This window comes from Lepus europaeus, chromosome 11 (assembly GCF_033115175.1).
Source record: "Lepus europaeus isolate LE1 chromosome 11, mLepTim1.pri, whole genome shotgun sequence".
Lineage (NCBI taxonomy): Eukaryota > Metazoa > Chordata > Mammalia > Lagomorpha > Leporidae > Lepus > Lepus europaeus.
This window is the reverse complement of record NC_084837.1, coordinates 35,978,479-36,004,155: the sequence shown is the minus strand read 5'-3', so window position 1 is coordinate 36,004,155 and position 25,677 is coordinate 35,978,479. Positions and strand designations below refer to the sequence as shown.

Below are 25,677 nucleotides of genomic sequence, written 5' to 3'. Positions count from 1 at the left end.
GGAAGTTTTCAAAAGAGAAAATTCAAATGGCCAACAGACACATGAAAAAAATGCTCAAGATCACTAGGCATCAGGGAAATGCAAATCAAAACCACAAGGAGGTTTCACTTCACACTCACGAGAATGGCTCTCATACAGAAATCAACAAACAACAAATGCTGGTGAGGATGTGGGGAAAAAGTTTACATTCCCACTGTTGGGAATGTAAACTGGTAAAGCCACTACAGAAGACAGTATGGAGATATCTCAGAAATCTGAATATAGACCTACCCTATGACCCAGCCATCTCACTCCTGGGAATATACCCAAGGGAAATGAAATCAACATATGAAAGCTTTATATGCACCCCCATGTTTATTGGAGCTCAGTTCACAATAGCTATGATATGGAATCAACCCAAATGCCCATTTACTGAAGACTAGATAAAGAAATTATGGGATATGTGCACCATATAACACTACACAGCGGTTAAAAAAAAAAAAAAAAAGGAAAAAAAGAAGAAACAAAAAAGAAACCCTGTCGTTTGCCACAAAAGGGATGAATCCAGAAAACATCATACTTAGTGAAATAAGCCAGCCCCAAAAGGACAAATACCCTGTGTTAACCCTGATCTGCGATAACTAATAGAGCACCTGAAAAGTAATCTATAGAAGTGAACTTGACACTTTGAGATGCAATGACTTTGAATAGCCCTGTCTTGACTGTTGAGAAACAGTGTTTCTTTTTTCATACAATTTGTTGAACTGTTTACTTAGTATTTGTATAAAGTTAATTGAAAATAGATCTTGGTAAAAAATAATGGGAATAGGAGAGAATGAAAAAGGGTGGGAGGGCAGGTATGGTGGGAAGAATCTCTATATTCCTAAAGTTGTATTTATGAAACCCATAAAGTTTGTATTCCTTAAATAAAAGGTTTCTGGGGGAATAAAATCCTACAAAGTAACTACAAAAGCAGATTCCCAACCACAATCCTTAAAACACTAATTAATATAAGCGGAAATAACAGTACAAGTGTATGACTGGCACCTTTAGACACACAAGTCTCTATGTCAGACTTTAAAATTAAATTTGGGGTCAGGCATTTGGCACAACAGTTATACTACTTGGGACACTAACATCTTGTATTGGTGTGCCTGGGTTTATGGCCCAACTAGACTCCCAGTTCTAATACTGCTGGTGTGAACCCTGGGAGACCCAAATTGAGTTCCCCACTCCCAGGTTCAATTTGGCCCAGTCTAAGCTGTTGCAGGCATTTGGAGAGTGAACTAGCAGATGGGAAATTGCAATCTCTCTTTTCTCTTTTTCTCTCCCCCTTTCTTTCTCTCTCTCTTCGTCCCTCATTCCTTATCCTTCAAATAAATACATGGAAAAAATTTTTAAAACCAGATGTTCATCAAACTTTTTTTGAGTTATCCAACTATGTGAAAGCATAGCTATAAAAACAAAAATAAAAGTTTTCTCATTTGGTAAACCGGAAAGTGAATAAAAGCTCAGATTTCTCCTTGTTGGTTTTTAGTTTAATCTCCAATGATAAAAATCACTTAATTAAAATTACTTTGTATCAACCAATAAAAAGTATGAAATCTTATCATTTGAAGCAAAATTGGAGGGAACAAGAAGACATCATGTTAAATTAAGTAGGCCAGACAGAAGGACAAACAGCACATGTTTTCCCTCATATGTGGAAGCTAAAATCAAAAAACCTCAATCTGAACATAGAATGCTGATTATGATTGACTAGGAGAAAGAAGTATAGAAATATAGAGGGAGTTTATATTCAAAAATTAGGGGAGGCTAAGTGTAGTTCATTAACTGTGATAAATATACTAAAATAAGATCTTAACAGGGAAAGCTGGGTAAATGGGGGGTATTCTTGGTACAACTTCACAACTTTGTTTCATAAATTTAAAACAATTTTAAAATAAAAAGTTTTTTTTCAAAAAATTACTTTGTGTTCTTTTCTCTCCATGTTAACACACTGATCCAAATCAATCAAAAGTTAAGAAAATGTTTTAGTCTAAGGGATTAATTTGGTATTATGTATAAAAATAATACTAGTTTATTAAATTCGTTATATAACTTCAATAAAGTCAAACTGGTATACCCAGCAACAGTTTTTGCATTTTAGCTTAATATTTCACAGATGAAGTTTTGTATCCTATATATTCTAAATTACTTCACTTTAAGGAACAATGGAATATTTCTAGACTTCCTGAAAATAAATGTTAAAACACTTTTTGATGCAAGTGGGATCTCAAGGGAATTAAGGTGGTACTACTTAAAATTGTTCTCTGTTCCTTCTCAAATTTTAATTTCATTCAATAGACAAGTAATTTTTCTGTTTTCCAGGAGGTTAATGAGTGTAAATCTCAATCTAGTAAAATACTAAGAGGCAGAAAAGAATAAGTAAAAGAGGACACTAATAATTTTGAAAGTTGTATTTTCTTGTAATTTAAACATTTAAAGGCTACACTGTTTATTTATTAATTTTTTGGTGCAAGAAATTTTAATGTAAAGATTTAAGATTCACATCATGAAAATTAAGATTTATGAATTCCCCCGGAGATGCAGCTTTGGAATTACCATCTTGTCATCTTTCTCAAGCTTTCCCTTCTCCTTTCCTGGTCTATTGTCACACAGATGAGTCCCCTCCCACCAGTGGCATAGAAAGTTTACTAATTTACAGGGTAGCAATTACTAATTTTTTTTTTTTTTTTTTTACTTTTTGACAGGCAGAGTGGACAGTGAGAGAGAGAGACAGAGAGAAAGGTCTTCATTTTGCCGTTGGTTCACCCTCCAATGGCCGCCATGGCTGGCGCACCGCGCTGTTCCAAAAGCAGGAGCCAGGTGCTTATCCTGGTCTCCCATGGGGTGCAGGGCCCAAGAACTTGGGCCATCCTCCACTGCACTCCCTGGCCACAGCAGAGGGCTGGCCTGGAGAGGGACAACTGGGACAGAATCCGGCGCCCCGACCGGGACTAGAACCCGGTGTGCCGGCACCGCTAGGCGGAGGATTAGCCTGTTGAGCCATGGCGCCGGCCGCAATTACTAATTTTTAATCTTAAAAAAATCAAAGAGAGGCCAGCACTGTGGGTGAAGTCATAGCGGGTAAAGCCACTGCCTGCAGTGCCAGCATCCCATACGGACACCAGTTCAAGTTCCAGCTATTCCACTTCCTATCCAGCTCTCTGCTATGGCCTGGGATAGCAGAAGATGGCCCAAGTTCCTTGGGTCCCTGCATCCGCGTAGGAGACCTGGAAGAGGCTCTGGCTCCTGGCTTCAGATTGGTGCAGCTCTGGTCATTGTGGCCATCTAGGGAGTGAAACAATAGATGGAAAACCTCCCTCTCTCTCTCTCTGCCTCTGCCTCTCTGTAACTCTGCCTTTCAAATAAAAAAAAAAAAAATCTTTGTAAAAAAAAAAGTCAAAGAATGACAAACAAATTATTTAAACCCGAACTTTTTCAATTTGGATGCCCGTGATATTTAGTTGCTTTAAACTAAAATAAACACGTGATTTTTTTTCTTCTGAAAATATAATGATGTTCAATAAATGGAAATACATTAGCAATAAATACAAGTAAATTTCTTAGAGAGAATTCATGCTCTTAAAGCTAAGATGTTTATTTTTCATTTTGAGACAGGGAGTGAGAGACTGGCAGAGATAAAGACATTTAGAGATCTCTCATCCACTGGCTTACCATCACCACCCCCCACCACGCTACCATCCCAAACAGACCTACAACATCCAGGGCTTGGCCAAGCTTAAGCCCAGAACACAATCCAGGTCTCCTACACGGGCTGCAAGGGTCCAAGCACTTAAGCCATTACCTGCTGCCTCCCAGCGTGCACATTAGCAAAAAGTTAGTCTAGACAATAGAGTTGGTATTCAAACCAACTACAGTATGGGGCGAGGATGTGCCAAGTGGCATCTTAACTACTATGCCAACCACTCAACCATAGTAAAATCTCTCTTTTACATTTCTAATACTTTTTCACTGTGATTTTTTTTTTTTTTTTTTTTTTTTTTTAGATTTATTTGGAAGTCAGAGTTACACAGAGAAAGGAGAGGCACAGAGAGAGCAAGCGAGAGAGCGAGAGGTTTTCTATCCGCTGGTTCACTCCCCAGATGGCCGCAACGGCCAGAGCTGTGCTGATCTGAGAGAGAGAGAGAGAGAGAGAGGGAGAAGAAGAGAGAGAGAGAGAGGTTTTCCATCTGCTGGTTCACTCTCCAGAAGGCCGCAACGGCCAGAGCTGTGCTGATCCGAGAGAGAGAGAGAGAGAGAAAGAGAGAGAGAGGAAGAGAGAGAAAGAGAGAAAGGTTTGCCATCCGCTGATTCACTCCCCAGATGGCCGCAACAGCCAGAGCTGCGCTGATCCAAAGCCAGGAACCAGGAGCCAGGAGCTTCTTCCCAGTCTCCCATGTGGGTGCAGGGTCCCAAGGACTTGGGCCATCTTCTACTGCTTTCCTAGGCTATAGCAGAGAGCTGGTTTGGAAGTGGAGCAGCCAGGTCTCGAACCAGTGCTTCAGGCCAGAACGTTAACCCACTATTAACCAGCGCCAGCCCCCACTTTGATTCTTACAATTGCAAGGCAACCTTTCTAGATCAAACTTATTTTCTACAGAGAAGACAGAATAATTTGACTGTCAAAGACTGAGTCATTTATTTTCACACAGCTTATTTCACTTAACAAAAGCACCAGCCCAGGCCCCTACAGTCATATTCTTAGCAAATAAACAAAGCAGTAGGCCTTGATTATCAAAAATGGCCAAGACAATTTGAAAAGATGGATGCTTTAGTGGGATACATGCTACAGATGATATCCTAACACATAAAACACCTCTTCAAATAGGAACAGAAATTCTGTAAATAAACTGAAAAATATAGAAATCCATGAAGTTTTTCACAAGAAAGCTTCCTTTCTCTTTTATAAATTAATTAATTAGTTAATTTTAGAGACCAAGACAAAGAGTTCTCATTCACTGTTTCACTCCCCAGATGCCCACAACAGCTGGGCCTGGGCCAAGTCGAAGCCAAAAGTTCAACCTGTTTCTCCCACATGGGTGGCAGGAATCCAACCACCTGAACCATTGCTGGTGCCTCCGAAGGTCTGCTTAGCAAGAAGCTGGAGTAAGGAGCCAGATCCAGGAATTGAACCCAGGTACTCCAATGTGAGACATGGGTATCAATAACCATTAGGCTAGACACAAGGCTAAACCCTTCATTTACCTTGAAAGATTAATGTAATTTTGAAAACTGTTCATTTTAAAAAGTTAAAACACAAAAGCTACAAGAATAAACTATATACTCATCACCTTCAATCGTTAATATTTTAACATGTTTGCTTTATCATTTTGTCTCCCTTTACACATACATACTTTTGCTCTTGCAGAGCTTTTCAAGATTAAGCTGGAGATATTATGACCCTCTCCCCTAAATACTTCAGTGTGTATCTCCTAGGAACAAGTCATTCACATAGGGTACTTCAAGTGGATAGAAGGGTCAGAGCTGTGGCATAACAGATTAAACCATCACTCACAACGACAGCATCCCATATGGACGCCAGTTCAATTCTTGACCATTCCATTCACTCCAGCTCCCTGCTGGTGCTACTGGGAAAGCAGCAGAGAATGGGCTAGGTGTTTGGGCTCCTGTCACCCATAAGGGAGACACACATGGAGCTCCTGGATCCTGGCTTTAGCTTCATCCAACCCCAGCCATCACAGCCATTTGAGGAGTGAACCAGTATCTCATTCTCTCTCCCTCCCTCACTCTGTAACTCTGCCTTTCAAATAAAAAAAAAAAAAATTGATAGACAGGACTTAAAATAGTAAGCTTATTTTGGTACAAAAAAAATCTGAAATCTGGGCCAACACTGTGGCATAGTATGCTAAGCCTCTACCTGAGGCACTGGCATCCCATATGGGCGCCAGTTCGAATCCTGGCTGCTTCACCTCTGATACAGCTCTCTGCTATGGAAAGCAGTGGAGGATGGCCCAAGTGCTTGGGCCCCTGTACCCTCATGGGAGACCTAGAAGAAGCTCCCGGCTCCTGGCTTTAGCTTGGCCCAGTCCCAGCTATTGTGGCCATTTAGGGAGTGAACCTGCAGAGGAAAGACTTTCTCTCTGTCTCTCCCTTTCTCTGTAACTCTGTCACTAAAATAAAAATGTAAATCTTAAAAAAAAAGTTTGAAATGCATGCATTATTTTTTTCATAAAATGCGTTTCCATGAACTTTGTAAAGATACTTCAGATAACCCCAATTAATAAATTCGTGACATTTAACAGTGATGCTTTCATCCTATACAGAGACCATACTCAAATATCTCCAATTGTCTTAAAAGTGCTCTGTATAGCAATTTTCTTTCTCATAGGATTTTATTCAAGATTATACATTGACTTTAGTTATAACCCACCTCAGAAGCACAATCCAAAGTAGTTTTGATATTAAAACTACTACAAGTTAACAGTTTTGGTAAATTAAAACTCTTACAACTTACTTCCTAGCAATGGTGGTCACTCGGATGCGTCTCTGCCCGCTTGAATGCTGATACTGAGTCACAAATTGGATTGCACCACGCCCTCCTTGAGGAATTGGAGCATTATGCTGTGAAAAAATGGAGTAAAAACTAAGCAAAATCTACTACATATAAAAATCACAGGCCACATATCCTAGCGCCAATAAAATTCATTCTGAAATTGATTTAGAAGGATGCTTGTTTCTAGTACTTACAAAACAGTCGAGATTTACCACATAAAACAGAAATAATGGATTTGGGAGAGAGGAAAAATGACAAAGGATGAAAGGACTTGAGTGAATCCTACTGAGGAATCAATTTTTAAGTAATATATAATTCGGAAGGACATAAAAAATAAAGTGAAAGGAAGCGTTTAAAAAAATTGACAAGGAAAGGCCTACATAAGGATATTGAAGCCCAATCATAATTGGATCTAGTAAAATTGAGCTAAGCCGTCCTCCCCTGGGTATAACAAATGAAAGCAGAACTCTTAGAAAGATGATCACATGGTCAAGAGAGGACCAGTGGAAAACTATTAACAAAAAGAGACTAACAATGATACATAATGATGAGATTATCAGAAAGAAGTAACAAGTAGTCAATGGGGAAACTTTCTTGGCTTTACCCCTAGCCCACAGCACTAGACCCAGTAAATAAAATCTCTAGGCTGGCACCGCAGCTCAATAGGCTAATACTCCGTCTGTGGCGCCGGCACCCCGGGTTCTAGTCCCGGTCAGGGTGCTGGATTCTGTCCCGGTTGCCTCTCTTCCAGTCCAGCTCTCTGCTGTGGCCCGGGAGTGCAGTGGAGGATGGCCCAGGTTCTTGGGCCCTGCACCCTCATGGGAGACCAGGAGAAGCACCTGGCTCCTGCCTTCGCAACAGCGTGGTGCGCTGGCTGCAGCACGCTGGCCACAGCAGCCATTTGGGGGTGAACCAACAGAAAAAGGAAGACCTTTCTCTCTCACTGTCCATTCTGCCTGTCAAAAAAAAATTTTTTTTCTAAAAAAAATTTTTTTAAAAAGTATTGGAAAATAAATCAGTAAGTTTTATCATTATTTATGTGAACATTTCCTCCTATAGCAGAAAAAAAAGCTTTACAAATACAAATTCCTTCTTAACTTTTTCATCAATATGAATGTACTGGACTTTCTCATAGGAGTTATCAATATACACCTGTGCCAAACTGTGCCAACCAGGAGACAGACATCTAGTTACAAAATTGCATAGCTAGGGGCTGGCACTGTGGCGTAGCAGGTAAAGCCACCGCCTGCAGTGCCAGCATCCCATATGGACACTGGTTCAAGTTCTGGCTGCTCTATTTCTGATCCAGCTCTCTGCTATAGCTTAGGAAAGCAGCAGAAGATGGCCCAAGTCCTTGGGGCCCTGCACCTGCATGGGAGGCCCAAAAGAAGCTCCTGGCTCCTAGCTTCAGATCAGCATAGCTCCAGTGTTGCAGCCAGTTGGGGAGTGAACCAGCAGATGGAAGACCTCTCTCTGCCTCTCCTTCTGTGTAATTCTGACTTCCAAATAAATAAATAAATCTTTAAAAAAAACAATTGCATAGCTAGAAGGGAATTTAAATAATTTTATTAACGCTTCAATTTTATATAAAAACAAAGAAAGTAGGGAACCTGCACTGCGGCACAGTGAGTAAAGCTGCCGCCTCCAGTACTGGCATTCCATATGGGCACCACTTACAGTCCTGCTCTCTGCTATGACCTGGGAAAGCAGCAGAAGATGGCTCAAGTCCTTGAGGCCCTGCACCTGCGTGGCAGACCTGGAAGAAGCTCCAGCCTCCTGACTTCAGATCAACCGAGCTCCAGCTGTTGTGGCCATTTGGGGAATAAATTAGTGGATGGAGGACCTCTCAGTCTCTCTCTCTCTCTCTCTTTCTCTCTGCCTCTCTGTAACTCTGCCTTTCAAATAAATAAATCTTAAAAGAAGAGAAAAAGAAAAAGAAAACTTAGACTGGAAGGTAGACTGCCCAAGTGTTGCATTTGTCTTCTCACCAAGGAGTTTATCCTTCAGAAATAGAAAATGACAAATAAGAATTATAAAACAAAATGAAGGGGCCGGCGCTGTGGCGCAGCAAGTTAACACCCTGGCTTGAAGCGCCAGCATCCCATTTGGGTGCCAGTTCAAGTCCTGGCTGCTCCACTTCCGATCCAGCTCTCTGCTGTGGCCTGGAAAAGCAGTAGAAGATGGCCCAAGTCCTTGGGCCCCTGCACCCACGTGGGAGATCCGGAAGAAGCTCCTGGCTTCGGATCGGCGCAGCTCCAGCTGTTGCAGCCAACTGGGGAGTGAACCAGTGGATAGAAGACCTCTCTCTCTCTCTCTGCCTCTTCTCTGTGTAACTCTGACTTTCAAATAAATAAATACATAAATCTTTTTTAAAAAAATTATAAACTCTGGATGTTTACTAGTGAAAGAATATGAAATACTCATGGCCTAACTTAAATACTTGTCTACTTTTCATTATTCAATACAGAAAATCATACCTGATTGACAACTTCAAAATATATGGCTAAGGTTGTAGTGGGACTGAGTCCACATATCTTCCACTGACAAGTGCCACCTGTTCCTATTTCCTGTAAAAATATAATACAGTATATTTACAAGCTACAGAACACAATTTGTTAGTATAATATACATTAAGGAGAAAAGAGAAGGAGATAAATTTCCAATGAAAAATTCTTTTCAGGTTTCAAACTAATTCAGTGAATATTAAAAGCCTAGGCTTTTTTGTTAAGATCCTATCATAAATATAACATGAAATAAAATTATGCAACTGTTACACAATAAAATTATAATATCAATTTTTGAATGTATAAAAGTATTAATACAAATTGTTTATATTTGTTGCCTTCAGGAGCATGTGCTGTTTAATAAAATCATTACAACTAACATTATCTTTCTATCCAACTACTTGACCTGTGTAAAGAGATACTGATTGCACACACAATACATGTACTTACTGATACAGATTCTCTGGATCAGAACTATAAGCAGTGTGATTTCCAAGAAATCCTCTTAGATATAGATCTTCCCTTTGAAATGTGATTATGAATTAATTTTTATCTGTCATCTTTAAAGCTGATGACCCACTTTGGGTTATTTGCTCCATCATCTTCTCTACAGCTCTATGATTTTACCACTACAAAGTGCATTAAACTTCTACTACATGTGATAAAGAAAAAGGAATGGAAACTTAAATCTAGACAATGAAGTTATTTTCTGGAAATTCTGGTACCAAAAGTCCATTTGGAATTAATATTAATTTTCATAACTCTCCAAAATTCAAAATCATGAAGTTTTTTGTTTAAGTACACTGAGTTGCCTCTGTGGTATAGCAGGTTAAGCCACGGCCTGCAGTACCGGCATCTCATATGGGGACCAGTTAAAGTACTGGCTTCTCCATTTCTGATCCAGCTCCCTACTAATGCTCCTGAGAAAGCAGCAGAGGATGTCCCAAGTCCTTGATCCCCTGCCACCCATGCCTGAAACCTGAAAAAAGCTCCTAGCTCCTGGCTTGGGCCTGGACCAGCCCAGGTCGTTCATTGCGACCACTGGGGGAGTAACCAGCAGATGAAAGACCTCTCTCTCTCTCTCTCTCTGTCCCTCCCTCTCTCCCTCCCTCCCTCTCGCTCTTCTTTATAATTCTGCCTTTCAAATAAATAAATCATTTTAAAAAAAAAAAGAAAGAAAGAAAGAACTTAGAAACAAAAAATAGAAAACTAGTCAAACTCTAAAATGTTTAGTTAGGGGTGGATGTGAAAGCATATACGAAAAGAACCACCACAAATAGAGACACAGCAATGTGTAAACCATCCTATACAAGAGTTTTGAAAGGTGGGACTGGCACTGAGGAATAGCTGGTAAAGCCACCGCCTGGGGTTCCAGGATATGGAAATATGAGTATCGGTTCATGTTCTACTGCTCCATATCCAATCTTGCTCCCGGCTAATGGCCTGGGAAAAGCAGCAGAGGACGGCCTAGTGTTTGGGCCTCTGTCACCTGTATGGGACAGCCTGATGAAGCTCCTCGCTCCTGGTTCCTGGCTTCAGCCTAGACCAGCCCTGGCCACTGCAAAGATTTTTTTTTTTTTAAGATTTACTTTATTTATTTGAAAGACAGTTACAGAAAGAGGTAAAAAGAAGGGGATGGAGAGATCCTCCATCTACTGGTTCACTTCTCAAATGGCCAAAACAGCCAGAGTTGAGCCAATCTGAAGCCAGGATCTTCCTCCAGTTCTGCCATGTGGATGCAGGGGCCCATGGACTTCGGCCACCCTCCACTGCTTTTCCAGGCACACCAGCAGGAAGCTGGTGTGTGGAAGTGGACTCAGATTCAGGACTCAGACTGGTACCAATAAGGGATAATGGCACCACAGGCCAGGGCTTTAACCCACTATGCCACAGCACCAGCCCCCCGTTGAGAACATTTTGGGAGTCAACCAGCAGATGGAAGATCTCTCTTTCTCCTCTCCCCTCCATCTCTACAAATAAATATTTAAAACAAATAAATATAGGAAGTTATGGGGGGGAAAAAGCCATTGTAATCCATAAACTGTACTTTGGAAATTTATATTTACTAATAAAAGTTTAAAAAAAAGAAAAAGAAAGAAAGAAAGTTAACTTTAAAAAAAAAAAAAAAGAAAACAAATAAATATAAAACCAGAATTTTGAAAGGAATTCTATAGGCTGCTATACCACTAAATCTCTATTGGTGCTGTCCTGAAAATTAACTATTTCCTTTTTAGAATAAGGAGACTTACATTTTCAGACACACATGGTCCTTTAGAATTAAGCGAAACACAGGGTCCAATAGCTCCCGAAATCTTTATTTCCCTTGAGGTCTGCAAAATAAAAATACAGTACATTTGGTTTCCTCATAGATGAGCCCAAGTGCCCACCTAGAATTATATGAAAATATGATATTCTTCTATATTTAAACACAAAACCAATGAAAATTTATTAACATTAAAAATAATATATCAGTGAGCACCTACATACTGATATAAAATCCACCCCTAAACCTACTATTAATCTTCTATTTCTTTTACCCAAAAGAGGTCTCCATTTGGGATCCACACCCTGAATTCAAACTCATATCATACTCAAAACTCACATGTCCTAATACAAAACTTTAGACATCACTTTCTAATTTTGCTCCCAATGAAAATCTGTCACAAAACTGGTATCTCTTCCAGTCTCTACTGCCACCAAAATTAAAGTTATTACATTAACTTCCATCCAAAAAAATTAATAAGTCTGTTTTCTTGAGGTTTTTTTTTTCTGACATATCCTGAATACCACTAGCCAATAAATCTTATTCAGAACACTATTTATTAACCTACAATGACTTCTGCCTACACATGCAATCAACCCACAAAATTACACCGTCTCTCTGTCTCGCTCTCACTTTCTTTCTCTATGTGTGTATGTGTGTATGTTTCCATCTTTCTAGGTCACTCTCTCAAATAAATAAATCTTTTTTAAAAAGAAGAAATATTTAAGGAAAACTCAAAATCAATGTACTTGTAATAAACTTGTAACAAACACCTAAGGCTTTCGGATTTTATACACAAATTTGATGTGAATGATAAAATTGTGTAGTAAAAACTGACTGACCACAGAACAAATATTGGATTATCCAAATGACACAGAATAGTTCTCATTTAAGCTATATAATTCCTGCCATTAAAAAAAAAAAAAAAAAAATACTACCGGTGCAAACATTTAGCTGATTCCTGACTTCAGCTTCCTGCTAATGCGGACCCTGGGAGACAGCAGTAATGCCTTAAGTAACTGGTTTCCTGACATCCAAATGGGAGATCAGATTGATCCCTCCAGCTTTGGCATGGCCCAGTCCTAGTTCCATGAATGACAGCATTTCAGGGGAGTGAACCAGCAAACGGGAGTTCTCTCTCTCTCTAGTAAATAAATTTAAAAACAATTTTAAAAATTACTACTAAAATTAATAAATTTAGTACCAAAAATGGTTAAACATACTTAAAAAGTTAAACCCAATATTAGAAGGAAGAGTTACGATACAGGTTCTGTGGCACGGCAGTTTAAGCCATTGTTTGAGATGCCCACATCCCATATCAGAGTGCTGATTCAAGTCCCAGCTGCTCTGCTTCAATCCAACTACCTGCTAACATGTCCTGGGAAGCAGCAGATGATGGCTCAAGTGTTTGGGCCCTGGCCACCCATAAGGGAGAACTGATGGAGTTCCAGGCATGTGGCTTGGGCTTGGCCCAGCCCTGGTTGTTGTGGACATTTTTGGAGAAAACCAGCAGATGAAAAATCCTCTCTCTTTTTTTTTTTTTTGACAGGCAGAGTGGACAGAGAGAGAGACACAGAGAAAGGTCTTCCTTTTTGCCGTTGGTTCACCCTCCAATGGCTGCCGCGGTAGGCGCGCTGCTGCCCGCGGACCGCGCTGATCCGATGGCAGAAGCCAGGTTCTTCTCCTGGTCTCCCATGGGGTGCAGGGCCCAAGCACTTGGGCCATCCTCCACTGCACTCCCTGGCCACAGCAGAGAGCTGGCCTGGAAGAGGGGCAACCGGGACAGGATCGGTGCCCCGACCAGGACTAGAACCCGGTGTGCCGGCGCCGCAAGGCGGAGGATTAGCCTATTGAGCCACAGCGCCGGCCTCTCTTTCTCTTACTCTGCCTTTCAAATGGATAAAAATAAATAGTAAAAAAGAAAAAAAATAAGAGCAAAATGAAACATGACCTACATAATTCTACTTTTGTAACAGCTGTTTAGAAATGCTCAAAAGAGGTCTCACTGTACATTTAATGATGACAAAATCTCTAAATTGAGATATCAACACAAAACAACTATTTTTAAAGCATAATAATGAACTTGATTAGTGATATTTGAGAATTATACAAGTTTCTCTCTTGATCAACATATCAGATATATCAAGTACTGGTTCTTACCTTTATTTCCAGTGTACCACCAAAGCCCATTTTAAACTGTCCATGCATATCTTTGGTAAAGACTCTCTGAAAAGTTTGTTTGAATAAAGAAGTGTTGAAAGAGTCACCCATTACCATGTATCCACTGCATGGAAAGAACAAGACACAAGGTGTATGACACAGTTAATGGCTTCACATATTAAAAACATTAAAAAAAAATGACATCTCAAGACAACCAATAAATTTTATAATTAAGTTCCAAAATATGCTATGTTACCATTAACTTTCAAAACTCAAATATATATGAGAAAATTCTCACCCCACAAATAATCTCAATTCTGAGAGTATCAGAAAGTTTGTAACACTTGCATTTGTCCTCAGTAATTATTTTAATTTTTTTTAAAGATTTATTTTATTTATTTGAAAGACAGAGTAGTTACTGACATAGGTAGAGTCAGAGAGAGAGGTCTTCCACCTGCTGGTTCACTCCCCAGATGGCTGCAACTGCCGGAGCTGCGCCAATCCAAAGCCAGGAGCCAGGAGCCTCCTCTGGGTCTCCCACATTGATGCAGGGGGTCCAAGGACTTGGGCCATCTTCTACTGCCTTCCCAGGCCATAGCAGAGAGCTGGATTGGAAAAGGAGTAGCTGTGACTAGAACCAGCGCCCATATGGGATACCGGCGCTTCAGGCCAGGGCTTTAACCTGCTGTACCACAGCACTGATCCCATTTTAATTTCTTTTTTAAAAAAGTAACACTGAAGTTAATATTGGCGGAGCTGGTGCCTGCACTGTGGTGCAGCAGGTTAAAGCCATGGCCTGAAGCGCCAGCATCCCATATGGGCACCAATTCTAGTCGCGACTACTCCTCTTCCGATCCAGCTCTCTGCTATGGCCTGGGAAGGCAGTAGAAGATGGCCAAGTCCTGGGGCCCCTGCACCCACATGTGAGACCCAGAGGAGGCTCCTGACTCCTGGCTTTGGATCGGCTAAACCATCTGGGGAGTGAACCAGCAGATGGAAGACCTCTCTCTCTAACTCTGTCTTTCAAATAAATACAATAAATCTTTAAAAATATAAATATAAATATATATATTGGCAGAGCTTCCAAGATGGCAGAGTAGGGAAGGAGCTTATTGCTCTAGTCTAGAAGACAGTTTTAAAAAAGTGGAGAGAGTGCAGTCTCAGGAAGAGTCAGAGAGAAAACAGCAGAGGAAACTCTACCCAAATTAGAGGGACACAGTGTGGCCGGCGCCACGGCTCAATAGGCTAATCCTCCGCCTGCGAAGCCAGCACACCGGGTTCTAGTCCCGGTTGGGGCGCCAGATTCTGTCCCAGTTGCCCCTCTTCCAGGCCAGCTCTCTGCTGTGGCCCAGGAGTGCAGTGGAGGATGGCCCAAGTGCTTGGGCCCTGCACCTGCATGGGAGACCAGGAGAAGCACCTGGCTCCTGCCTTCGGATCAGTGTGGTGCGCCGGCCGCAGCGGCCATTGGAGAGTGAACCAACGGCAAAAGGAAGACCTTTCTCTCTGTCTCTCTCACTGTCTGCCTGTCAAAAAAAAAAAAAAAAAAAGAGGGACACAGTGGACCTATGTAGAAAGCATGGATACCCACAACTCAGGACCTCAGCAGCCAAGAGCCTATACACCAGTGTTGGAGAGTGAAGTGAAACCAGACTGCAGCAGCCCAAGCCACTGGCAATAAAGCTGCAGGAAGAGCCTAGAGGGAACCCAGAGCCATGTGGGGGATAGTGTACTTGCTAAACTAGAGGAGGGGAAAAAAAAAAAAGGAGGGACACATTTTTCTCTCCCAGCTCACCTTACAATAGCATCCTGTAACAAGCTGATAGAGCATAGGCCATTTTGGACATATGTAACAGTTGTACCGGCTCATATCCCCACTCTAGCCAAGTGGAAACTTCTGACTCTGACCAAACACTAGCAGGAGTTCACAAGGATGTGGAGAAATGAGAATCCTCTACTACTATGGTAGTGAAAATGTAAACTGGGCCAGTTACTTTGAAATACAGTTTGACAGCTGTGGTGTAGCAGGTAAAGCCACCTCCTGCAGTGCCAGCATCCCATATGGGCACCGGTTCGAGTCCCAGCTTCTCCACTTCTGATCCAGCTCTCTGCTATGGCCTGGGAAAGCAGTATAAGACAGTCCAAGTGCTTGGGCCCCTGCACTGCATGGGAGACACAGAAGAAGCTCCTGGCTCCTGGCTTTGGATCAGCCCCGCTCTGGCTGTTGTGGCAGTTTGGGGAGTGAACCAGCAGATGGAAGACCTCTCTTTCTCTCTCTGCCACTACTTCTGTAACTCCAACTTTCAAATAAATAAATAAATTAACCAAAAAAAAAAAAAAGAAAAACAGTTTGAAAGTTCTTTAAAACATTAAGCACCAATTGCAATGGGACCCACCAATCCATTCCTGGGTATAAATTAGCCACTAAAAAGAAACAAAAACATGATGTCTTCATAAAAATTTAAACATAATGCTTGGCCAGCGCCGTGGCTTAACAGGCTAATCCTCCGCCTTGCGGCGCCGGCACACCGGGTTCTAGTCCCAGTTGGGGCGCCGGACTCTATCCCGGTTGCCCCTCTTCCAGGCCAGCTCTCTGCTATGGCCCAGGAGTGCAGTGGAGGATGGCCCAAGTCCTTGGGCCCTGCACCCCATGGGAGACCAGGTGAAGCACCTGGCTCCTGGCTTTGGATCAGCCCAATGCGCCGGGCGCAGCGGCCACTGGAGGGTGAACCAACGGCAAAAAGGAAGACCTTTCTCTCTGTCTCTCTCTCTCACTATCTACTCTGCCTGTCAAAAATAATAATAATAATAATAATAATAATGCTCAAAGCAGTATTCATAATAGCCAAAAAGTGACAAGGAGACATTCATTAATTGATGGGTTGGTAAAATGTAATATATCCATGCAATGAAACATTATTAACATTAGAACCTTTTTTCACTTTTTATTCACCAATAAGTAAAATGAAATACTGATACATACTACAATATGGACAACCCTTGAAAACACAATGATAAATAAAAAAAAGTCAGTCACAAAGAAAGGTACGTGTGATTTACAAGAAATGTCCATCATAAGCTATAATTAGCAATTGCCTACGGGTAACTTAGGGTGAGGAAAAGAGGAAAGAGTAAAGAATGGGGACTGACTGCAAATGTCCAGGGTAATGCATATGCTGTAAAATTATATTATAGAGATAGTTGTGCAACCCATAAATATTCTAAAGATCACCAAATTGAACACTTTAAATGGACACATTTTATGTTATATGAAGTATATCTCAAAAAAACTGCTAAAATAATAATCATTTTAGGATATCAAAACAAACTTTATAAACCAAATTTCTACCTCTATAATCCTGTATTTAAAAAAAAACTGAAAAGTGAGCTTTACTTAAGGAATATCCAAACAGCAGCAGATGTTGTTCTGAAGTGGTAGGACAGAAACTTTTTTCTGTAAATAGTCATTATTGGTATTTATCTGTAAACTGTCATTAGTAAGATTATAGCTGCAAAGACTGGAAAAATGCAAATACATACCCAGTAAGGTTGGGACAGCATTTCATTTCCAGGAGCCCTGTCTGATCTAACGCACATGCGTAGATGTCAATAACATGGCCAGTTGTAGCAGCTCGATTAGCCAATGCTTCAAAATGCTACAAAAGATTTATTAAAATTCAATCAAAGTAATATATAAACTGAATCATCCTATAAAACCTTTTCCTATTAATGGATCAAAATGATCTAAAGTAGACTAAAAGAATAATGCATAATAATCTAAAATCATTTATTCTTATTTAATTTTCTGTCTCCTAAAATGATATCATATCTTCTATTGCTCCTACATCTCCACATCCTTTTCATTAAATGTGCGCATAAATTTGTTTTTTTCAAGTTTTTCAGATGTAACTGTTAATATAAATAAACAATGAATCCAATTTTTCAAAAAAGATAACAGTATCCCATTCCACTACAGAAACACATACTGAACATTTGCTTCTGCGTATATAAATATGGTAGCAAAACAACACAAAACTCTTTTTCCTGTCTAAACTCACATTCAAATCTTCCAAAAATAGAGGTAGGCATTTTGTCTGTTTGGATACCAGTATCCTGTTACACTTGTGTGCATGAGTTTGTGTCCCAGCCCACTCCCAATTCCAACTTCCTGCTAATGTACACCCTGGGAGGCAGCAGGTGATTATTCAAATAGCTGGGTCTCTGCCACCCACATGGTCGACCTGGATGGAGTTCCCAGCTCTGGTCTCAGGCAAGCATTTGGAAACAGAACCAGAAGAGGGGAGATCTCTCTCTGATTCAATATCTCTCTCACAAATAAATAAATACATATGTAAATTTTTATTTTATCTTTTAAAATTTTAAAAAAGATTTTATTTATTTCAAATGCAGAGTTACAGAGAGAAAGATATTGAGAATCTGATGGTTCACTTCCCCAATCGCCAGGGCTGGGATAGGCTGAAGCCAGGATCTAGGAACTCCATCTGGGTTTCCCAGGTGGGTGGCAGGGACCTAGGCACTTCAGCCATCTTCCACTGCCTTCCCAGGTGCATTAGCTAGATTAAAAATGGAGCAGCTGGGCCAGGATTCAAACCAACACTAATATGGGATGCCAGTGGTGTAGGTGGTGGCTTAAAACCACTGCACCACAATGCTGGCCCTGTCACTATTTCAAATAAATAAAAATAAACAAACATTAGAAAATATATAACTACCAAAAACATTAAATAATATAACACAATTAAAACTGTGAACTCTAGAGAATTTCTTTAAAAAAATTAACAGGGATATTAACAAGCAGAACCACTGTTAAGATAGTCAAGAACCAGCATCAGTGAAATGCACTTTCACAAACCCAAAAAATATGAACAAAAAACAAGTCACAAGAAAATTTTGGGCTATTCAAACTATGAACATACACATACACACATACATATCTAGAGGAAACATGAGGGACTGTCTCTTGGAAATGAAAAACTAGAAAACCTAAGAAATTTTTCCAGAAGAGAAAGATATGATTAAAAAAGGCACATAGGAGTTCCTCCCAGGAGTTGTATTTAAAGACCTACCTATTTGTACTTACTATTAAGACTAAATATTTCAAATCAGAAATGGTATAACTTATCTAGAAAAAAGAGGAGGGCTGGTGCTGTGGCATAGCAGGTAAAGCTGCCATGTGCAGTGCCAGCATCCTATATGGGCATGGGTTCATGTCCCAGCTGCTCCTCTTCTGATCCAGCTCTCTGCTATGGCCTGGGAAAGCAGCGGAGGATGGCCCAAGTGCTTGGGCCCCTGAACCCATGTGGGAGACCCAGAAGTAGCTACTGCCTCCTGGCTTCAGATTGGCCCAGCTCCAGCCGTTGTGGCCATTTAGGGAGTGAACCAGAGGATAGAAGACCTCTCTCGCTCTCTGTCTCTCTGTAACTCTACCTCTCAAATAAATAAAAAAATCTTAAAAAGAGAGAAAGAAAAAAAGAGGATATTTCTCCCATTATGAATAGTAGCTTAAATAGTATCAGACTTTGTAATACCAGGTTTCTATTAAAAAAAAAAATCTGTATTCTTCCTCTTCCATCAAATGAATACCCGGGCCGGCGCTGCGACTCACTAGGCTAATCCTCCCCCTGCGGCGCTGGCACACCGGGTTCTAGTCCCGGTTGGGGCGCCTGATTCTGTCCCGGTTGCTCCTCTTCCAGGCCAGCTCTCTGCTGTGGCCCAGGAATGCAGTGGAGGATGGCCCAAGTGCTTGGGCCCTGCACCCGCATGGGAGACCAGGAGGAAGCACCTGGCTTCTGGCTTCGGATCGCCGCAGAGCGCTGGCCGCAGCATGCCAACACGCCGGCTGTAGCGGCCACTTGAGGGGTGAACCAACAGAAAAAGGAAGACCTTTCTCTCTGTCTCTCTCTCTCTCACTGTCTAACTCTGCCTGTTTAAAAAAAAAAAAAAAAAAAATGAATACCTGTTTTTCTACCAAAGTAAGACTTAAAGATCAAAATTACCTTAGTTCCCTTTTTAACATATTTTGCGTTGTCTTTTTCAATGTCATGCCACGATCTTATGGGTGTCTTCAATTCATCTCCAACCACCATTCCAGGTCCCTGAGTAGCAGGACCGCCAATGAACATCATGATGCGAGCACCAGTGTTGGGGAAAGTACACTATGGGGAAAAAAGTAACTCGTCAAAAGAGTTTAAAGGAAAATGGAAAGCACATGGATATACATTTCTTATGACAACTGATATATTATTTCTAAAAAAAAGTATATATTCTCCACAAAATAAACTTGATTGTACTGGATTGACAAGAGAATTTTTAAAAAGCATATCCAGATATCAAAAATAAACCACATCTTCCCAAGGGAATACTTGAAAAGCTCCATATTTGGAATCAAAAACAAAAACTGCAATGGACCAAAGAAGATACAGTGTATCTGTACCTCCAGATACAGCAGCTGATGACAAATCCTGACATCAGCAATTCCTGAGACACGCCCTCTGTGCAAAGTAGGCCATCTGCCTGAGAGGGATTTTAGCACTGATATTGGGGGCTAAGGACACAGAACAGAGCATGCGTTACAATGCATATCAGAGCAAACACGGACAACCACAAACACGTTTCTGGAATTAGAAGCATTGCAAAAATAAAACAACATTAATGGATGGACTAAAAACCATGTCAGAAGATCGAGTTATTGACGTGGAAAATAAATTTGAGTAAATCAGCAGAAACAGGAGCAAAGAAGGAAAACACAAGAGGAAACAATAAGGATATAAAGCTATCCAGCATTAATCTAATGAATACAAAATAAGGGGCCGGCACAGTGGGTTAACGCCCTAGCCTGAAGCGCCAGCATCCCATATGGGCGCTCCACTTCCTATCCAGCTCTCTGCTATGGCCTGGGAAAGCAGTAGAAGATGGCCCAAGTCCTTAGGCCCCCGCACCCACATAGGAGACCAGAAAGAATCCTGACTCCTGGCTTGGGATCGGCACAGTTCCAGCCGTTGCGGCCATCTGGGAAGTGAGCCATCGGATGGAAGACCTCTCTCTCTCTCTCTCTCTCTCTCTCTCTCTCACTCTCCTCTCTCTCTGTAACTCTTTCAAATAAAAAAAGAATTTTTTTTAAAAATGAATACAAAATAAAAAAGATAAATAAATAAATAATGATAAAGTCTTCAGGATGAAAAGGCACAACAAGAATCAAACATAGTTAATGAAACAAGAACTAAACCTAAACACAGCTCAATGAAATTTCAGTACTTTAAAATTAAAGAGAATGTTTGGGGCCGGTGCTGTGGTACAGCGGGGTAAAGCCCTGGCCTGAAGTGCCGTCATCCCATATGGGCGCCAGTTCTAGTCCAGGCTGCTCCTTTTCTGATCCAGCTCTCTGCTACGGCCTGGGAAAGCAGGAGAAGATGACCCAAGTCCTTGGGCCCCTGCACCCACATGGGAGACCCAGAAGAAGCTCCTGGTTCCTTGCTTTAGATCAGCACAGCTCCGGCCGTTGCAGCCAATTGGGGGGTGAACCAGCAGGTGGAAGACCTCTCTGTCTCTACCACTCTCTAACTCTGTTTTTCAAATAAATAAAATAAATATTTTTTAAAAATTAAAGAGAATGTTCTAAAAATGTCCAGTTGGAAAAATAAGTTTCCTTAATAAAAAGAAAGGAAAACTCTATCAAATATCACCAATAAACTTTTAGAATAGTAAAGGAATGCTTCAAATTTTTGAGTGAAGCTCATTTTGAACCTAGAATTCTACAGCCACCCAAACTATTAATGAAGCAAGGGCAATATTTTAAAACATTTTTGGATATGCAAAACCCAAAATATATATATAAGAAACAAAAGGGTAACTGAGCATGATCCAAAGGAAATGAGAGAATACGGAAAAAAAATTTTAAAGGTACTCTTGAACTCTGGTACATGAAATAGAGTCCACCAAGAAGGAAAGTTGCAATAACCAAGGATTACATCTCCTCTACATATATAATCTGCCTTATTCACCATTAATATTTTAAAATCATATTAACAATGCTATTTTATTTCCAAATTCTACAAGCATTTATCAGATAAAATATAGCATTTAGGCCGGCGCCGCGGCTCAATAGGCTAATCCTCCGCCTGCGGTGCTGGCACCCAGGGTTCTAGTCCCAGTCGGGGCGCCAGATTCTGTCCCGGTTGCCCCTCTTCCAGGCCAGCTCTCTGCTGTGGCCAGGGAGTGCAGTGGAGGATGGCCCAAGTGCTTGGGCCCTGCACCCGCATGGGAGACCAGGAGAAGCACCTGGCTCCTGGCTCCGGATCAGCGCGGTGCACCAGCCACAGCGCGCCAGCCACAGCGGCCATTAGAGGGTAAACCAACAGTAAAGGAACCTTTCTCTCTGTCTCTCTCTCTCACTGTCTAACTCTGCCTGTCAAAAAAAAAAAAAAAAAATACAGCATTTATTTTTAAGATACATTATAACTTTACAACAGAATGTAAATGATATAAAATCTGATGGTAATTTTAAAAAATAATAATTTTTAAAAATAATATAATTAATAACTTTGGGAGGCAATAAAGAAAACTTCATTTTACTTTTCATTTTCATACATCCTTCCATATCATTTGAATTATTTTTACAAAGTAAGCTTATAACTTCTGTAACTTTCTTAAACTAGTTTAGTCACAAAAATATTCTTTTCATCCTGGTTATCTGGGTTACTATTAGCCATGTTAAGATGAAACAACAGTGAAGAACAAGACCAAATAAATATACATAAACACACACTTCACAGAACCAGAACACAAATCACATCCAAACTTAAAACTACCTAAAATCCAAAACAGCAACAAAGAAAGAATAAAACCCTCTAAATCCAAGTGAGTTAGCTCCCTGCACTCTCACTGCAAGCCTTCACACAGCATTAGTTCAATTTGCAAAAAGGATATGCAAGAGAGGAGAAAGAAGCTTCTAACAGGCCTAGAACTACCACCAAGTTCAAATGAAAACTTAGGAAGGAATACTGAAGAAAAACAATAAAATAGCCAAGAGAATAAAAATAAAAGGAAGAAGTGAAAAGATAAGTAATGAAACAGAAAGCAAGCAAAAATGATCTGATTTATATAACTGGAACTCTGAAGAAACAGAAAAATGGAATAAACTCTTAAGTAACCCAAGAAAATTTTATGGGAATAAAAGACCTGCCTATACATATCAGAAGCTACTAGATAACATTAATCTACAACAATCATCCTACCAATACTATAATAGTCTAAAAATAAAGAAAAATTATTCGGGGACTGTGATGTGACACAGCAGGTTAATCTGCCACCTATGAAGCCAGTATTCCATTTCAGAGCACTGGTTCAAGTCCCAGCTGCTTTGCTACCAACCCAGTTCCCTGATAATGCACCTGGGAAATCAGTAGAAGATGGCCCAACTACTTGGGCCCCTGCCACCCACACAGGAGTCGTGGATGGAGTTCCAGTGCTTCTGGCTTCGGTTTAACCCAACCCTGGCCACTGTGACCATTTGGGGAGTGAACTGGCAGACAGAAGAGCTCTGTCTCTCCCTTTCTCTCTCTCACTCTGCCTTTCAAATAAATAAAATAAATCTTTAAAAAAAAAAAAAAAGTCATCACTACCTCTAGCAGTCCTACAGCTATGGAAAGGGCCACCCCAGAGGAACGCAAAGGTCTCTTTCCCTGTGGTACAGGCCAAGGGTCTCGCTGAAGTTCTCCAAGAAGATCTGTGAGATTCATGTCTATTTTCTGTACTGGCTGTAGAAATCTGCAAATTAAAATTAAATAAAAAGTCACTTATAACATGTTTGTGGGTAAGGGTATAAGAAACAAATGGCTTACTTTCCTAAAAATAGAGAAAAATATTTTGAATATACAGCAGGCCAAGAGTTCTCAAACTTTCATGTGCTTCAGAATTAACTGAAGGTTTAACAACAATTGCTGGGTCCCAGTTCTAGAGTTTGTTTTGAAAAGTCTGGGAATTTGAATTTCAAACAAGTTACCAGGTGACACCAATGCCACTGATCCAGGAACCACACTTTGAATACAACTGCTATAAAAGAAACACTCAAATCAAGTATTACTTTGGGACTTCATGGTTCATTTACTAATCTAATGGGTTTTAGGGTTACTGAAATAATGATGAGAAGATACATAACGCACTTTTAGTAATAGTACCTCTGATAAGAAAGTTTAAGGGAAGGGAGCAGGCATCTAGCCTAGCGATTAAGGTGCCCACATCCCACAGTGGATTGCCTGGGTTCAATTCCCAGTTCCAGCTCCAGACTCCAGTTTCCTGACAATGCAGATTCTGGGAGGCAAAGGTGATAGTTCAAGAAATTTGGTTCCTGCCATCTATATGGGAGACCTGGATTGCATTCCCAGCTCCTGGCTCCTGCCCTAGTCCAGCCCAGTAACAGAGGGTATTTGGGAGGAAACCAGCCAATGGGAGGTCTCTTTCTGCCTCTCAAATAAAAAAAGAAAGTAAATTTGGACAGAAACACTACCTATAAGGCTACGAAAAAAATGAAAAGATTTTTGAAACCCTATTTTTGCAAAGCTTCCCTCAAAGCACAAAAATTACATTTTTCCTGAAATTAAAAATATAAAATCAATACGTCAAAACTAATGTAACTCCTTATATAATAATGAAAAACCATTTCAGTGACATGGCTCTACTGCAATTCTTCAAAAAGCTTATTAATATAATTATATTCCTAAAAATATATAACAATATGGTAGTGTTACTATGTTTAAGTTAAAGGTATGAGATGTTTAAAATAGCTGCATGAATTGTAAAATCCTGTTTGCAGTATTTAATTATTACCTGTTGGAAGGAGGTGGCTGCTGTACCTGAGGACCACGTGTTGCTTGAGTAACTGGCACTTTAGAAAGTCCCAGCATTTCCTGTAAACAGAATATTTGTGTGATCTTCACTTAATTGCTTCTACAGATTTATCAACCATTAAACATGTACAAGGTGCTGTGCTAGACATTAGGAGCACAAAAATAAAGAATACAAAGTGTCTTTCCTCAGAAAGCAAATAGTCCTTCTGGGAAGACTATCAAAAGAATAGTAACAATACAGTGAAATGATCATCAAAAGAAAGTATAAGGTGTTATGTGAGCAAAGATACTAGCTCAGATATACCTTATATCTAGATAGAGGTGAGCATTTAGCCTTGTGGTTACGATGTCAGTTAAGAGATCTATACCTCATATCAGGGTAATCAGGATACCTGGCTTGATATACAGCTCTGGCTACTGATTCTAGCTTCCTGCTAATGTACACCCTTCAAGGCAGCATTGATGGTTCAAGTTAATTGTGTTCCTGCTATTCACACAGGGGACTTGGATTGAGTTCCTGGTTCCTAGCTTCTAGCTTGGTCCAGCCTCAACCAATGCAGGCATTTATGGAGTAAAGCAGCAGATGGAAGACCTCACTCACTCACTCACTCTTCTCAAGATTAAAAAACACATGTTTGTAATTAATGGTCAATATAAGTTATTGAATCACTTACACATCCATACTTAACTTACATTCATCCATTCCTTTCAGCAACTCTGTCTCAAGAACCTTTAATATGCCAGAATATAATGGTAAAAAAATAAACGGTCCCTACCCTTATGGAAAATGTGGATATGCAAAGAAGTAAATCAAATCATCTGCTAAATAAGTATAAATCTGGAATTCTACTAAGTCCTATGAAGGAGAGGTATTGGAGTAACATACAGGTTTTTAGATATAAGATACCCATATCTTGTACAATTTCAAAAAGTTCAAGGAAAATGCATACCATGAAAACATTATGCCTGGCTTTCAAAAATATTTTGCACCAAAATAAACTTTTAATTTTTAACAAACTTTCATAGCATCCTTGTATACATGGATTCCTTCGGGATCACAGCATGTATATAAGGTATCTGCTGTGATCTTGAAGGAAACCATGCATGTCTTCTGAAACTTCACTCTCCTCATCTCACTCTTGCTTTCACTTAATCTTTTCTTTCCCTTATCTGTATAACCACACTCAAGTGTCTCTCTTCCTAAAATAAGTATCTTTTAATTCAATTATCTCTCAGATTCCCACACAATCTCCTTTACTTTCAACAAACCTCAAATGAGGAAAACCTCTGGGGAATAAAAGATGTTTGAAAAATATCCCTAGATGTTCCTGGTATGCTACACAAAACTCC

The 25,677-nt window shown here is 40.3% G+C and overlaps 1 protein-coding gene across 1 annotated transcript in view; it reads right to left on the bottom strand.

Annotated features, from left to right (window-relative positions):
• The window catches only part of SEC23A (SEC23 homolog A, COPII coat complex component), a 66,513-nt gene that overhangs the window by 29,936 nt on the left and 10,900 nt on the right, over positions 1-25,677 (bottom strand). Inside the window, exons 6-13 of the mRNA XM_062205241.1 lie at positions 24,308-24,387; positions 23,104-23,248; positions 19,480-19,638; positions 17,003-17,118; positions 13,466-13,589; positions 11,292-11,372; positions 9,016-9,105; positions 6,500-6,606 (exon numbers count right to left, since the gene is read on the bottom strand). Coding sequence (XP_062061225.1) covers positions 6,500-6,606; positions 9,016-9,105; positions 11,292-11,372; positions 13,466-13,589; positions 17,003-17,118; positions 19,480-19,638; positions 23,104-23,248; positions 24,308-24,387 — 902 coding nt within the window. The remainder of the gene's footprint in view (positions 1-6,499; positions 6,607-9,015; positions 9,106-11,291; positions 11,373-13,465; positions 13,590-17,002; positions 17,119-19,479; positions 19,639-23,103; positions 23,249-24,307; positions 24,388-25,677) is intronic.